This window comes from Seriola dumerili, unplaced genomic scaffold, assembly GCF_002260705.1.
Source record: "Seriola dumerili isolate Sdu_G_001 unplaced genomic scaffold, Sdu_1.0 BDQW01000187.1, whole genome shotgun sequence".
Lineage (NCBI taxonomy): Eukaryota > Metazoa > Chordata > Actinopteri > Carangiformes > Carangidae > Seriola > Seriola dumerili.
The window spans coordinates 523,703-538,756 of record NW_019174442.1 but is presented as its reverse complement, the minus strand read 5'-3'; the positions used below and the strand labels follow the sequence as shown (position 1 = coordinate 538,756).

At 42.1% G+C, this 15,054-nt stretch overlaps 1 protein-coding gene across 1 annotated transcript; it reads right to left on the bottom strand.

The window, feature by feature from the left end:
* Positions 1 to 3,060: 3,060 nt before the first annotated feature.
* LOC111227426 (synaptopodin 2-like protein) lies at positions 3,061 to 13,525 on the bottom strand. Its single transcript, XM_022752890.1, has 4 exons — positions 13,223 to 13,525; positions 9,620 to 9,771; positions 8,600 to 9,318; positions 3,061 to 6,938 (listed from the first exon to the last, which is right to left on the bottom strand). Exons 1-4 carry the CDS (start codon positions 13,322 to 13,324, stop codon positions 4,297 to 4,299), a joined length of 3,615 nt encoding a protein of 1,204 aa, XP_022608611.1. The 5' UTR covers positions 13,325 to 13,525; the 3' UTR covers positions 3,061 to 4,296.
* Between the last annotated feature and the right edge of the window lie 1,529 nt (positions 13,526 to 15,054).

The window sequence follows — 15,054 nt, the reverse complement described above, 5'->3', positions numbered from 1 at the left end:
AGTGTGCTCACTCCAATTGAGACATTTCACTCAAAACCACAAATATGTAAAAGTGAGGGAATCACCAAAGTCTTTCAAATTCATCACCTCAGAACCCCGGATGTCTGAACAAAATCTCATCATTAAAACCCACAAAGTCCTAGAGTCCTTAATATTCTACGTGGTAGCTATCTTTTCTATAACACTAAATTATTCTGTATATTTTTATAAATGAAAAATAATGATCACAAAAGTATGCATATCACGTCTTTCATTAGGGCTTATTAGTGTTAATATCTCATCTTGTCTTACCATATACTGCTGAAATGTCATGTCTGTGCAGCTTTAGTTGTGTTTTTGAGCGTGTTTTCCTTACCAATTTAAGTGTAGTTGTTTTATTTAAATGCAATACTGAACTTGCTGATCTATAGTATATGTGTGGATCTGTATAACTCATTTAGTTTTGTAGATACAAAAGTGGTACATTTTTTAGCCTGGAATGTGGGCAATTGTCCAACAACAGTGCTTTTGTTTATCATAAGTGGGTCTTTTCTATTTGGCTTAGTTCTGCTTTATTTTAAGCATGCTCTTGTCTAGTCTCCTCTTGGAATACCAGGTCTTGACCCCTTGTCAGTAATTTTAGAGCCATCTCCAAATTGCTATTTAATCCAAAGTCTAGAGAAAGTTTTCTTTCATCTGCTGTATGATCACTTCAATACAGTCAACTGCAATTGATGATTATTATGATTATTTGTAATTTTTTGTTTTTGTTTTTGACACACCTCCACATATCTCTGGGGTAATTAATTCTTTGACAAATAGAGTGCTGACTAAATTTTAGAATATAAAGAGAAAGAGGACATAAGGAATGATGGTACATCAAGAGAAGTGATGATTTAGAACAACTGATGAATTATCTGGTTATATTAGTTTTGTAGAAAAGATTATATGATTTTATATACAAGAACCAGGGAAAATACTGTACATGGTATTTTCAATACATCTTCAAATAGAAACTTTCCAGAAGCTGAGAGGGCAGTTTTATTATTTTTTATTTGATCTTTATTAAGCAGTTAAATTAAGAGCAATATTTTACCAAGAGTAGCAGCTTGGCAAAATGTCATTTTCACTATGAATAGTCTTCTGTTTGGATATTAACAGTCCTATATTTAGGCACCCTGTGAGTGTGGAGGTTTGAGACAAAATGCACGCAGTCAGGGACGAGTCCAACGCAGACTCCACAGCACCCCTCAGTGGCAAATGTTTGTGTTGACAAGAAAAACCTGGCTCCTATAGCTCCGCAAGGTCTAACTCAGTATATCAGTCTATCCCAATTATGTCAAGTTCAACACTTTTCCAGAAAATAATTCTTAATTTCAATGTGGGTGCAGTGAAAATGTAAACTCTTATGCTTATGGTCACTTAGCCACTGATAGATACTGTGGTCTGTCAGTGAACAGGAGAGTCTCTCTATCTACCATGCCACCTCCCTGTGACTCAGTGGATGAGTAGGAATCTATAAAAAGACAATTTGTGATTGTTGAAACTCCTAAACAAGATCCTGAGAATGCATTTTCTCTGTTTTCTCTGCAGCTTAAGTAGACGATTTGGTGGTGATGTGATAGAAATGTGGTTATACTCAAGTTTTCTGCGGTCGAATTGGCCTGGATCTCAACCCATTTTGATACAAAGGTGAGTGAGGAATCTGGCTTCCTTCCCATTCTGCGCAATCTCTTCCTCTCTCTGTCTCTCTGTCTCTCTGTCTCTCTCTCTCTCTCTCTCTCTCTCTCTCTCTCTCTCTATCTATCTATCTATCCGTCTCTCTCTTTCTCTACTTTAAAAAAAATCCCTTTTGACCTAATGGCAAAGCCTGGAATTTCTTGCATTCATTTGCATTACTTGTATATTGATAGTTTGTTGCTCCTTTTACCACTAGAAGTTATCTCAACTTCTTGTAATGCTCTTCCTCCAATCTTCTCCTTATAATTTTATCAATTAATGTCTGAATATTGTGATTGTATCTGTATCTTAACTGCTGAAAATGCCTAACACATGACACTGACAACCCTGATGTATCAAATAGACACAATAGCCTCTTCATTATGAAATGCTCTTTAAATATTCTGTAATTTGTGTCTGGTGCATGTGTGCGTGTGTGCGTGTGTGTGTGTGTTTGTCCTATAAAAACAGGCTATAAAGCATTTTCCTCCTTTGAGGGTAGAGTTAAGCATATTTTTTATTAAAATACATGCAGGTAATGTACATGAAAAGAAAAGAGCAGGTTCACACAAACAACAACAGGTGGCAGTGTAAAGTCAGAGATGTCAGACAACTGGAGAGCAATCTAATTTTATTCCTCTAGAAATGTCTTGTCTCCTAATCAGTATAAACTTCTACTCAGCATTAATAACAAACATTTTCACACTTATTTAACGCATCTACATTCAGAAATATATATTTATCATATTTTACACCTCAACATAACTATATCCACAACCTAGTTTTTATGTAGCCATAATATTGTGAAAACAAGAAAAACCTGTAAGAGAAATTTTATTTTGAAAATGGTAAAAAATAACAAAAGTATCTCCCCAAGAATTCCATAACTGAAAGCAACATATTCATTTCTTTGTTTCTTACCTGTATCCATTAACATACTCAGTCTTTCATTGTATATAGCCATTAAATATGTTTACCTTTTCCTTATTCCATTGTGACACCAGCTAAACATATAAGCTTCTTTCTATCAGCTTCTTTTTTTAGCTTTTCCAGTAAACTTCAGGTGCCACACTTTCTTGGCCATTATCCTTTCATTTCTGTTGGCTGTGGGATCAGCTCAATCTGAAATCTCAGTTTTACTACATCTGATAATGACTCTTTCTGTGAAATGGGCTGTGATCTAAAATGTTCCAAGTGAAATCCCATTCAGTAACCTGGCCTTCCTGTATCCGGCTCATACCCCCCTCCACAGCCACTCATTCCTTGAACCCTTTTACAAATGCTGGTGCCACTTGATTTGTCAACTTCCCCTTGCACCCCTTCAGATTAAATCACAATTAAACAAAACAAAATACACATTCCTTCATCTGTGTTATTTGTTTAATAAAAGTTAAAGAATTTACATATATCTGCAAAGATCACACTGATACTAAGGAGGCTCTGGTGTGCCTAAGGGGCAATTGGAAGCTGTGATATCCAGTGACAAGTGTACATTCAGTGACAGCCCGGGTACTCTTGAATGTGACCCATGCTAAAAAGATTTCTCTCTGGCTATAGTGAGCAGAGATATTTGGCACAACCTCACTAACACTTCGCAAGAGTGAACCATGTCTTCACATGTAGTTCCACAATACAATTTTCAACTGGTCATGCATCATCTTAACCCCTGGAGACTAGGTCATCATAGGCTTCTTCTTGATAATGATACAGAGTGGGTAAAAAACATTTTGTGCACATCATTTAGTAGTACAAGTATCTGAATAACAGAATACATGTTCAGAGATAAAAGGCTTTATCCACCTCCACCTGTCAACATGATTTAATCCTACGGTCAGAACCGCAACTATTCATTTTCAATATCTTCACTTCAAGTTTCAAAGAAAAATTCAGTACAGGCTCTGTTTAGATGGTGTTTCTGCTAAATTAGTAGAAAGAGATCTCCAGTAGCCTTACACAAACCTCCCCCAGGACAGGCATATGGTGGACTATACAGCATACACTATGTGCTAATATATTCCCTATCATAATTATTATTATTTATTATCATTATTATTATTATTATTGTCACTCGGCTTAACATGTGAATAAATGTGTTGGTAGCAAAATAAATGTGATAAGCAGCATTTTGAACAGCAAGTAGACATTTATGTATCTATTACCATTATCCAAGTTCTAACACTTTTTTAAAAACTTGACCGATTTCTAGATTTTAATGTCATACTGAATCATGACATTGCCTTATGTTTACAGCTGAATTTGCAGCTTAAATTACTTCAATGCAGGGCTTAATCAGTTAATTTCTTAGAGAATTGCCCATCACAACTTCCCAAACCTAAGGTGATAAACTCAAAATGCTTGTTTTCTGTTCGGCCAACCACCCAAAGCCCAAAGATTTTCCATTTACAATAATCTTAGAAAAGCAGAAAATTGTCACATTTGAGAGGTTGAAGCCAGTGAATATTTGACTTTTTTGCTGAACAACGATCCAATTAACAAAATTGTTGATTAGTATTTTGTCAATAATCAACTAGTCATGTCTGCACTAAATTAATATTACATGAAGATGTCCAAGGGTGGTAGTGACTGAGTCACTGCTGTTCACATTGCCCCTGGCCTCCAGACACGGGGCTGGATGCCTCCCTTGGTGGCAACAAAACGTGGTTTAGGTGCCTGAACTGCATTGGATTTGACTGGGGGCAAAGATGAAAGGATACTGAGCTCTGGAGCACTCTGGAACTGCTTGGCTGTCTGGAGGCCAGTAGTGTAGGATACTGGAGTGTAAGGGGTAGGGACTGCAGGGGGCACTGGGTTTGGAATAGGGGTGGCAGAGAATTTTGGGAGGCTGGGCAGTCCAGCTGGTTGGGAGGGAGGTGAAACTGGGGTTGGGGCACTGACTACTGCTGGTGTTAGGAGAGGGGCCGGGCAGGGAGTGAAATGGACAGGAGGTGGGGAGGTCATGGAGTGAGTCAAACGTTCTCCAAGGGTTGTGGCTGAGCGAGGTGCAATGACTTTGGGAGCCAAAGTGGGAGCTGACATGGGTGTTGGTGTGGAGAATCGCTTGATCTCATAGACACGGGCTGTTTTGAGGGGGACCTGTTTAGGCGGGGTTAATGAACTTCCCACCATTGTTGCTGAGTAATGACCCTGCTGATGCCTCTGGGCCTGGTAAGAAGGCATGGCTGATAGATTAGTAGCACTTCCCCCATAGTTGAACATGGCAGAGTTGAGCTGGTAGGGCTGCCTTCTCATGAAATCCAGAGCTTTGATGCCCTCTCTTTGGGAGCCTCCACTGCCCCTACTGTCTGGCTTGCTTGCATCTCTCTGAGGCCCTGTAGGGATTGAGGGAGCCAGTAGTGGATTGTACCCAATGGGTGGAGGGGCACGAACATTCGGGGAGTATTTCCACTGAGAGGGAAGGGAAGGATTGAGGGAAGAGTCAAGGGGCTGGGCTGCATTATGCAAAGCCATTTCTTGCTGGTATGGGGTCTCAGATGGGGTGTCCACTACATACATACCCATGCGGCTCTGCCTGCGGGCAAACAGCTGGGCCCCCTTACCCCCTGCTTGAATAATCTGTGGGACTTCGTGGATGACACGAGGCTTGGGTGCCACTGGAGGAGGCACCCTCCCCATGCCAGCCTCACCACTCCTCTCTTCCTCTGCAACATCATAGTTAGCCTCAGCGGGTGGTTGGCCATATTTGTATCGGGTGGACCTGTCATCCAGATTCTGCACCATAGACAGTAGCTCAGGATTGGGGGAGTTCTTTTTGACATCTGGCACATTGAACATAGATTTGACTTTGCCACTACGCCGTCGAGCCTCGAGCAAGATTCCTGTGCGACCTGTTGGACCAGGAACAGGGGTTGGAGCTACAGCTTCTGGCTGGGAGACCACTGACACTTGAGCTACAGGTGCCATGGAAAATTGTGGTTGAGGCGGGTGAGAAACTGGCACTTGAAGTGGAGACACTGGGGCAACTGGGTCAGCTGAACCAGGAATTTGGGATACAGGAGGAACAGGGACTTGAACCATTGGTGCTTGTGGAGATGGTATGGATGACATAGACACTGGGGGCACAGTTGCAAATGGAGCCTGATGAACAGTAGTTATTGATGATGCTGGCTGTATTGTTTCTACAGAGGTAGAGATTGCTGGAGGATGAAAGGTAACTGGAGCTTCTGGTGTCGGAGCCAAGGGGCCTTGAGGTATAGTGGATGGTGGGGAGAGGACTAATGGAGGACCAGGGGGTAAGTGTGATGTTACTGATGTAGCATTAATGGCTTGTTCAGAGGCAGTGGAGAAAGGTGGTGGCAAAACAGCTGCTGAGGCAGGACGCTGGGTCGTTTTTGTGACGGATGGTCGGAACGTTACAGGGGCAGTTGCAGCTCGGATGCTGATGAAGCCAGGAGTGAAAGGACGTGCCGTTCTGTTTAGAACATTACTAGCAGGTAGCTCAGGTAATGGTGTTTCAGCTGATGGTGCAGGACTGGTCAGAATAGTCACTGAAGCAGTGGCTGGTTTGGGTGCCACAGGTGGAGGTGACATCACCATGCTAGCTGTGCTAACTGCAGAGTAGGATAGATCCCCATTAGACACCCCATGGGTACCAACAGCAACTAGACCTGGACCCTGGGAGAGTTCTTGCTGTAGCGTTGTAGGCCCAGGTGGCATAATCTGCTGTGGTTGGAGGTTTGGTTGCATCTGTGGTTGTATTTCTGCATGCATCTGGTACAACTGAGCCTGCTCTTGGACTTGAGACTGTGGATGAGCCTGTGGCTGTGCTGCCTCCACCTTTTTGGCATGCTCAGCAGCTCTCTTTCTTTGCTGCTCAAACAATTGGGCACCCTTGCCTGTAGTGTCACTCAACCCTGGACTTGGAGCGTCCTCTGCCCCATCCCCACGACCTTCACTTCCTGCAGTTGCCCTCTTCTCCAGCATATCCAAGTAGTCACTATCCCAAGTTGGGTCAGGAACTGCTGAGAAGCCATCTTCATCAAACTCTGACTCGCTTCCAGGGAATACCCCATCCTCCTCTTGTGAGTCCCGACACGTGTCCTCATCCACACTACCAAAGCTGGTGAGGGTGTACTTCTTAGAGCGCTGCCGCCTCTTCTTGAACATCAGTACCCCCTTGGAGTGAGGGTTGGGAGCATCAGTCAGCAGGGATGCAATTGTTCGACACTTGCTTTTGGCTTCCTTTACATTCTTGTCTTGCACTGTGTCTCCTCTGTTCAGTTCTGCAGGGTATGAAAGCCATAGCTATTAGGAATAATTGCACAATAGTACAACATAGTCTGAATTTAGAGATTTAACCTTTAAACCAAGAAATAACTCTGACAAAAGCATCTAAACCTGTCCTGACCACCATGCCTTCAACAGACATCTATCTCTTAACTCGCCGCAGGAGTACTTCCGGGAAAATTCCAGGCAAGTCTTCAGCTTCTCACATTAGCTGGGGTGAAGGATAAATTTGCACATTATTAGGCTTATGTACTCTGACATCTAAATTAACTGAAAATATTTGCAAGCTAGTGGAAAGTTGCATATTCTAGGTGACTGGAAGGAGAACATCAAAGGGCGGCCCGAACATATCCTTTAACTTGTTATGGTATTAAGGAGATTATCATAGGCAGCCTAATTCTGTTACCCAAATATGCACTGCCACGTGAAGAGAGTTCTCAATTTGTCTACGACAGGGTTTCTAAGTAGGACTTTAGAATGTTAAACCTGCACTCAGTGATGGCAAGGGGGATTTACAAGAGTAAATTTATTTAAGTTCTTAAAACAGCCTGTTGACTTCAAATAGCCCAGCTCTTTGCTTTTCATGGGCCTATTAAGGATGATTGGCTGGATGACAAGTCGTAGGAAAGAAGGCTTGGTCAGTGTCAGTGCTCTCTATCTGTTGCATAACTGTATCATTGCAATTTTTGACCTCTCTTCAAAGTTTGTGAAACAAGAGGACATAACTGGTTGATATTTCAGCTGCAGTAACTAGAAATTATACATTATGACATATGGTAAACACTGTGAAAGATCAGCTTCCTATTTGTGACGATTTAGATCTTCAACTGCAAGTTCAAGTGACTGTTCCCTGTTATATCTGTGACTTACCATCTTTTAAACACATCTATTTATATTGGTGCCTTTTCCAGAAACATAACAGCACATTTGTCACAGTTGAAAGTCAACCCTTGTCATATTTAATGTTGCAAAACATATCACGCTTTTGTGCTTTCATAAATATTTGATAAAATACCAAGACAAAAACACAATGAGAGAAACAGTCAAAGAGATAGAATAGAGAAGGAAAGAGGGGCAGTGAAAAAGAGAGTATCCCTGCTTTGCTACTTGATACCTAAAAGCAGCTGTGGATGCTTTTCAGTGCTCCCAGACTGATCACTGGGGGTTTCACACACGTAGCTTAGGTTGAAACCCGCTCACACTGGACTTGGTTTGTTTAGATGTGGTGGTTGACTATTGGATTAAGTGACTTAAATGATTAAATGATTAAATTACTTTTACACAGTGGCTTTCTTCATTAAGACTCACATCAAGATTAAGACAGACCTACTCAAACACCATTCATATTGGTACTCTAATAAATGTTGGTATCAGCTCATATTTTTAGCCATCAATGGGCATAAAAAGGTATTGAGATATTTCAAATTATGCCTCATCTTATCTGTACATATTGTAGATATGCATTTTAAATACGTTATTAAATAGGGATGGGTTTATTACAAAATTAAGTTTACTGTTTGCTGATAGTTATCTGTTTGACCTATAGAGTTTGCAAAAGTTCTGTGACTCTTGAACCAACCAATGATATTTATCAGGTGTGTGGAGGACCCGTGCGAAGCACAGGTCCATGAGATTGTATTTCCTCATCTGTACTTACTGGCTTGCTTGGCTTTTTCCATGTAGGTTGTTGTAAGCTCCTCGTCGATGGGTTTATTCACAGGACCCACCATGGGCACAAGCTGGCTGCGGGAGCCCAGCATCAAGGCCTCCTTTGCCCTCTCAGGGGATACCAGTGGCACATTGGCTGGCTCTAGAAAGCCACTGTCCTCCTCTTGCCCCCCATCCCGTGGCCCCTGGTCATCTGCTGAGGAGATGATGGAGGAGGTCTCAGTGGATGTCTGGGAGGACCACATTCCTGGACCAGGAGGCTGATATATCACCTCCCTCCTTGCCACCCCCGGTAGCCCCCCTCCTCCATCTCCGTCTCCCCCACGTGCATCCAACAAAGAGGGGTAAACGTGTGCATCTGGAGCACTGTCATAGCCACTCATCTCTGATGTTTCCCCGCCCTCAGGGGAGGCTCGTCCTGTCGGTTTCCCAGGGTTAGAGTTGCTGGGGCTGCGGCGTTTCTGTCGGCGCTGCCTCTCATAGCCCGCCACGTCTGCATCACTGTCAGTCTCACCGTAGTAAGCCTCGCTACCAGGTGGAGATGTCAAGCCACTGGTTATAGAGGAGCGGCTACGGTGGACCTCACGGACAGGTGCATGGTGGGAATGGGCGGGTGACATGGCACGCAGAGCAGCACGGTACTCTTTGTCTATACGGGGAGATGGGGCACGGGTCACAAGCACCACAGACTGAAAACCAGCAGGCGCCCTGCAAACAAGTTTGAAGAGGGTTTAATGAAGGACTTGGATGTGATATTGGAATCTAATTTCCTAAATCTGGATTCTGACTGTTCTTGTAGTAAGTAGGATCTCAGCACAAGCAGCAGGAAATGTTGTTTCCAATATATTTTGTTTCGTTTTGGAAATATAATATTCAGTAGGCCTTGTATCAAACATATACACATTGTAGATAGTGCATGTTTTGTGTCAGAGTTGAGTCTCTCACTAAATATATATTTTTCCGGGTTGGTTTATCATTAGTAATAGTATGATTTTTTTGTTCTTCTGACCTTTTGACCCGGATGTGCAATATCCCAGAGGAGCTGTCGATGAGGTTCATGGCTTGGGCATGGGATAGCGTTCCACATGGCTGTTCGTTGATGGAGACCAGCTCATCAGCCTCCCGCAGCCCAGCCCTGCATGCTTTACTGCGTTTACGCACCTAAACAAGGAAAGGAAGGCAAAATTTTAAAAGTTCACATGGATGACAAGTTACATAAACGTTGAGTTGTGATTGGCTGTATCAAAAAATATTATCAATATCAAGCTAATCTGTTTAGGTTTTAGGCTTTCTAGTCTTTTGGGAAAGTCCAAGACAACTTTCAAGTCAAGTCTCAAGGCTTTGAAGTCAAGCTCAGGCCAAAGGGACAAAGTGTCTTTCACATCTGAATGCTAACAATTATAGGCAAGGGGATATTTACATTTCCCTGTTACATGATAATAGTGTTTATTATACTACCAGGACCAAAACCCTTGATGATACTGTATTCATATTCTGTATAGTCAATTCTGAATGAAATTGAATGAAATTACATCAAGTCTCTAGTCTACAGCTCTGATATGAAAAGCGAGGATATGGAAGATATTAGATACAAATATTAACACTTTTACAGTCTTTGTCCCCAGCTATTTTATTATTTCCCCTTAGAATTGCATGTTTGGCTTTTTGCAACCACAGGAATAAAAAAAACCTGGCAGAGCTGTGCTTCTGTCTTGTCTTGGTTTGTGATTGTGACTGACAGAGAGCAGATTTTGTCCTGACAGCTTGATCTTGCTGCGGACACATGCCACATATTGCAGCTCAAGTAGGGCACTTGTGCACACTTTAACAGGGAAATGCCAGCCAGCAGCCATCTTCATTTGGTGCTTTGCTATTTGCGCCTGAGGTCAGTCAGGACTGGCGTTATGCCCACCCTGAATTTCCTCAGATTTATGTTAGCCATGTCAACAAGTCCCATAAAAAATTCAAAGCAGATCTTTGAAAAGACAGCAGTGTTGATTGCTCTCTATGAGGGCACTGCTGTGTATTGAATGAGTATTGTATGTTGGATTTCAGAGATAAGGAAGTGTTGCTTTGGTTGGCCTAATTAGCTTTATTTCCAGCTATTCTGGTTTGCCTGTAATGAAATCCCACTTCCCCATTTAGCTAAGCCTTTCAAAGTGGCCTGTGCCTGCTAGTATATCAGTTATTCAATCAGTCAGTCACCTTGTGGTAGCAAGTCATAACAGTTATAATACCCTTACATGCCCGCGCACACACACATACAGCACATGGACTGATACAAAAATACACATAAACTCTTATAAATAAACACACACAAGGCACAAACCCAGCACTGACACACCGGCTCTTTCAGTGAAGCCCTGAACGGGTCCACCTGTTAGGGACAGTACAGTTTGAGACCTGACAAGATTACGCCTTCCTGCTCTCAGGGGTGAAGGAGCGCGCTGTTTTGGATGGTCAGACAGAAACAGCTGTCCAACACCGTGAAGGTGATTCGGTGTCCTGTGGCTCTCTTGTGTACATACCACTACATTCTGCATAAGTCAACTACAAGTAGGATTAACATTTTAAAGAACCAGCATTCATTTGATGCTAAATGCCGTTCTGTGAATATGGCAGTTGTCTCAGATATATAATCTAGAGTTACATGATCCATAGCACACTTTCTGATAAACAAACAAAGCAAAGGTTAAGCTTCTTCAATTACACTGACCAACCAGAGGGACAATCATTATAAACTCCATGTTATGTGAGCATCCCCTACAAAACAAAAGTTTTCAAAGGCTGAATTTTTTGGAACTGTTTTGGGAAAGCTATTTTAAGATATTTAGTGGAAGATTTATTTGAAAATCACTGCAGAATTGGTTGACCAAAGCGAGCTGTTTTCTTCCTCCTGATCATTCATGCACAATTCATGTTGTCCCTGAACAGGAACAATGACGAGTACAACAGAGGTTTAACTATCAGAATTCGCTTTGCATGTGAACCTACAAGAAAGATTTATATCTTCTTCTATAATCAGCAGCATACTGACTAGTGCATGTACAAAAATAGTGTATGAGGTAAATTTTTGAGTGCTGCGCTGAAACGCACACCTTGGCTGACCCTATGACCTGCTGCTTCTCGATCAAAAATAGCCAGCTGGAAAAGTAGTTCCGCCCAGTCAACGATTATTGCAAGTGTCTGTGGGTATATATGTATGTATGTTTGTGTGATGTGTGTAGATGTATGCATGCATAATCTGTATGCAGGTGTTCTAAAACAGGAATAATCATATCCAGAAATAAATTCACTCTGTATAAAAATCTAATAAGAGAGAAAGTTGGCCCAAGTCTCCTTGAACAGAAAAAACAAGGTGGGCAGAGCGAAGTCACAGATGGTGATGGCATAGAACTGATTGGATACAAACAGCAAAGGATCAATATTAACTCTTTTTTAATATTTACTTCTATTTTGGTTTTTTTTTTGGGGGGGGGGGGGTTTCTTTCAAATCATTTCAGCTTTATCTCTCAGGTGCTATTTTTTTCTCCTTGCAAGCCTAATAAATCCTTTTATCCGGTGTATAGGCCCTATTCCACTTTGGCTTACATATTAATTTAGGAGATCAAGATTCAAATCTGGACTGTTTCAGTGGTGCCAAATGTAGACACCTCTTTCTTGTCCATGAAGAATTTGCTCTAGTGGAGTAAAATGAGCTTCAAGCCTCCATATGAGAGTTGTAGGGTTAAATGTTTCCATTAAACAATGAATATTTCTTACAGGGAACTTTATTTAAGAGAGTAGTATGTAATTCTCACAAAGCAATATTATTTTGAGCATTTCACACCAATGTGACTTGGGTCTTGCCTGAACCACAGTGATTTCAACCACTGAACTAAATCCAGACTTTCATCACATTCATTGCTCACCTGTGTGTTTTCTACTATTGCAACTGTGTTTCCAAATAAATCTCAGGTTACCTTCCAGCTTAAACATGACCTAGCATAGCTGCAGTGATTTCTTACTGAAATGATGACATAGTGGAAACATGCTAGTTGAATAGCACAAAATCAGATCATGGTCATGTGTGAATAGTGTGCAGTATCCGTAAGCCCCTCCACAATAAAGACGCAGTCTATAAAGCAATGACCTCAGTTTACCAAAAATCTCTCTCAAATTGCTCAGAGCACTACTGAAGAATAGTGTCTGTAAGTGGCACAAAGTCAAAGTTATTTCTTAAGTTGTTTGTCAGATTTTATGGTCAATGTTACTCTAGTTTCAGCAGCATTCATTAGCAGATATGCAACAGGGTTGCCCCACATTCCCAGCTGAACTTGAAGTTTAAAGTTCACCCAATCAATCATCAGAGTGCTTCTGCATTAAGACCGTTCTCAAACAAGATGATGATTCATATTCAGGTCCCAAACCAACCACCATGGTAGCCAATATTCCATTTCAACTTTCCTTCAACTTTCCATTTCCTTAAATCTCCTCCTAATATATCTCAGCTGATATTTCACTTCTCTTAAGCGAGACTGTTGAATCTAACGCAAAATTCTACTTTCCGCGTTCAGCTCAGCAAATCACAAACTGACTGCTTCTGTCCAACCTGCTGAGTGACCCGTCTTACCTTCGCCACTTGGAGTGGCTTCTGATGTTCCACACCTCCCTGGAGACGAAACCCCCATGGCGCTCCACCGGACAATGTAATTATCACTTCCTCCGCAACCATTGTTCTTCTCTGTCAGTCTTTTTTTTTCTAAGCTTTTCTTCGTATTCTTGATTATTTTCCACTCCTCTTTGGTTTTTATATTTTGTCTGGGGGGCCCTCAGTGCATTGGCCCCATGGTCAGCGGTCAGGGCCCCCTCAGAGAGCTCTGACCTACTCTTTGCCTGCCACACTGTCTGGGTGCTGACTTCTCTCTGAGTCCAGCTCCAAGGCCGACGCTCACACCTGAACACACACACATGCACACACACACACTTCTGTACACCCACCCATACCCAGAGTGGGCCAACTATCATAGCCAAAGGAGGGAGAGAGGGAGAAGGGGAGAGAAATATGATGGGACGGGGGTCTGTGTCTGCTTACACTGAGGAATGCCTGCCCCAAATGAGTGAGGGGAGGGTCCAATGCAACACTTGTCCTGTCACTCAGACCTATGCCACTGGGTTGCTGATAGCCCCTCCAAAAATAGGACACCACCATCACCAACTCCGCTGCTTTGCCTGCTTCTCTGCAGACCAAGGGAAAGTTAACATTCAGAACATCCAAATGGCACTATTTCATTTCTGGCTTTACAGCACTGAGGTCATTAGTAACCTTTAGTAGGGTCACAGGCACACTCTCAGGACTGAGACTTTCCATGATAGGACATTCCAGTCATGATTAGTTACATTCAGATATCCTTTGATTTGCATGATGTAGACAATGAGTAGATTGATTTTGGTGCTGGTTAGGTTTAAACTGCTGAGGCTGCTGTGTGTCGTGTCAGGTCATCTCCATCTCGAGACATTCTAGGCTGTCATCACAGAGCCTTTAGGATAAATCCAAGCTCTGGATGAACAGACTGCATAGCTACATTGAAATATGTCCTAAGTTACAAATCCAAAGTGTTGACTGAATGAAAATTACTTTGAAACACAGAAAGGACCCATGCTTGATTGTATAAAAATGATATAAAGTGTCGACTTGGCACATTGAAACACCAGGAAAACATGCACATGTCAACTGTTTCTAGTTATCTAGACTTTGCTGATGAAAAATCACAGGGACATTATAATATCTGTCTTTGTAGGCCTGCCCTTTGTAGACATGCTAGGACCCAGCTAGTCCTGGATACTGTGGAGAGTCTGAAGAAAGACATTTAATACACAAACAAATCTACAGGCCAAACCAGTGGCATCGGTCGACATCAAACAGGAAGTTCACCCCAAAGAGCACGAGGTAAGAGGAATGACATATGCTTCAGTTTGATTTAATATGAGGTTATAAAATTTGAATGAGTAATATATTATGAGTAACAGTAATATATTGTAGATATAAATGATTTACAAACATGTATGATATAATACCAAAATTTTAAATTAGGACATTTTGTTGTGTCCCAAATTACCAAACCATGTTCTCAGAGCTGATGAGAAACCACAATGCGCATGTTGTGTGCATTTTCTGCAGACAACACCGACATTCTGCTGCCAGCAGACAGGTCTCCAGAAGCTTCTGTTTGTTGCAGTGTTTCTCAAAGGCATGGAAAAATGCAGCAACACCTCAGAATGCCCAGGCAGGGTGTAGGGGCAGTGAGATCTATCCTCTGGACCCAACTCGCATTGACAGGTCTCTGTTCACTCCAAGCCTGACTACTGATGGAGAAGAAAGTCTAGAGATTGACAACACTGTGACTGCAGAGAGGGAGAATGCTGTGAATGAGATGGTGACCCCTCAGCTGGACATCTCTCTGG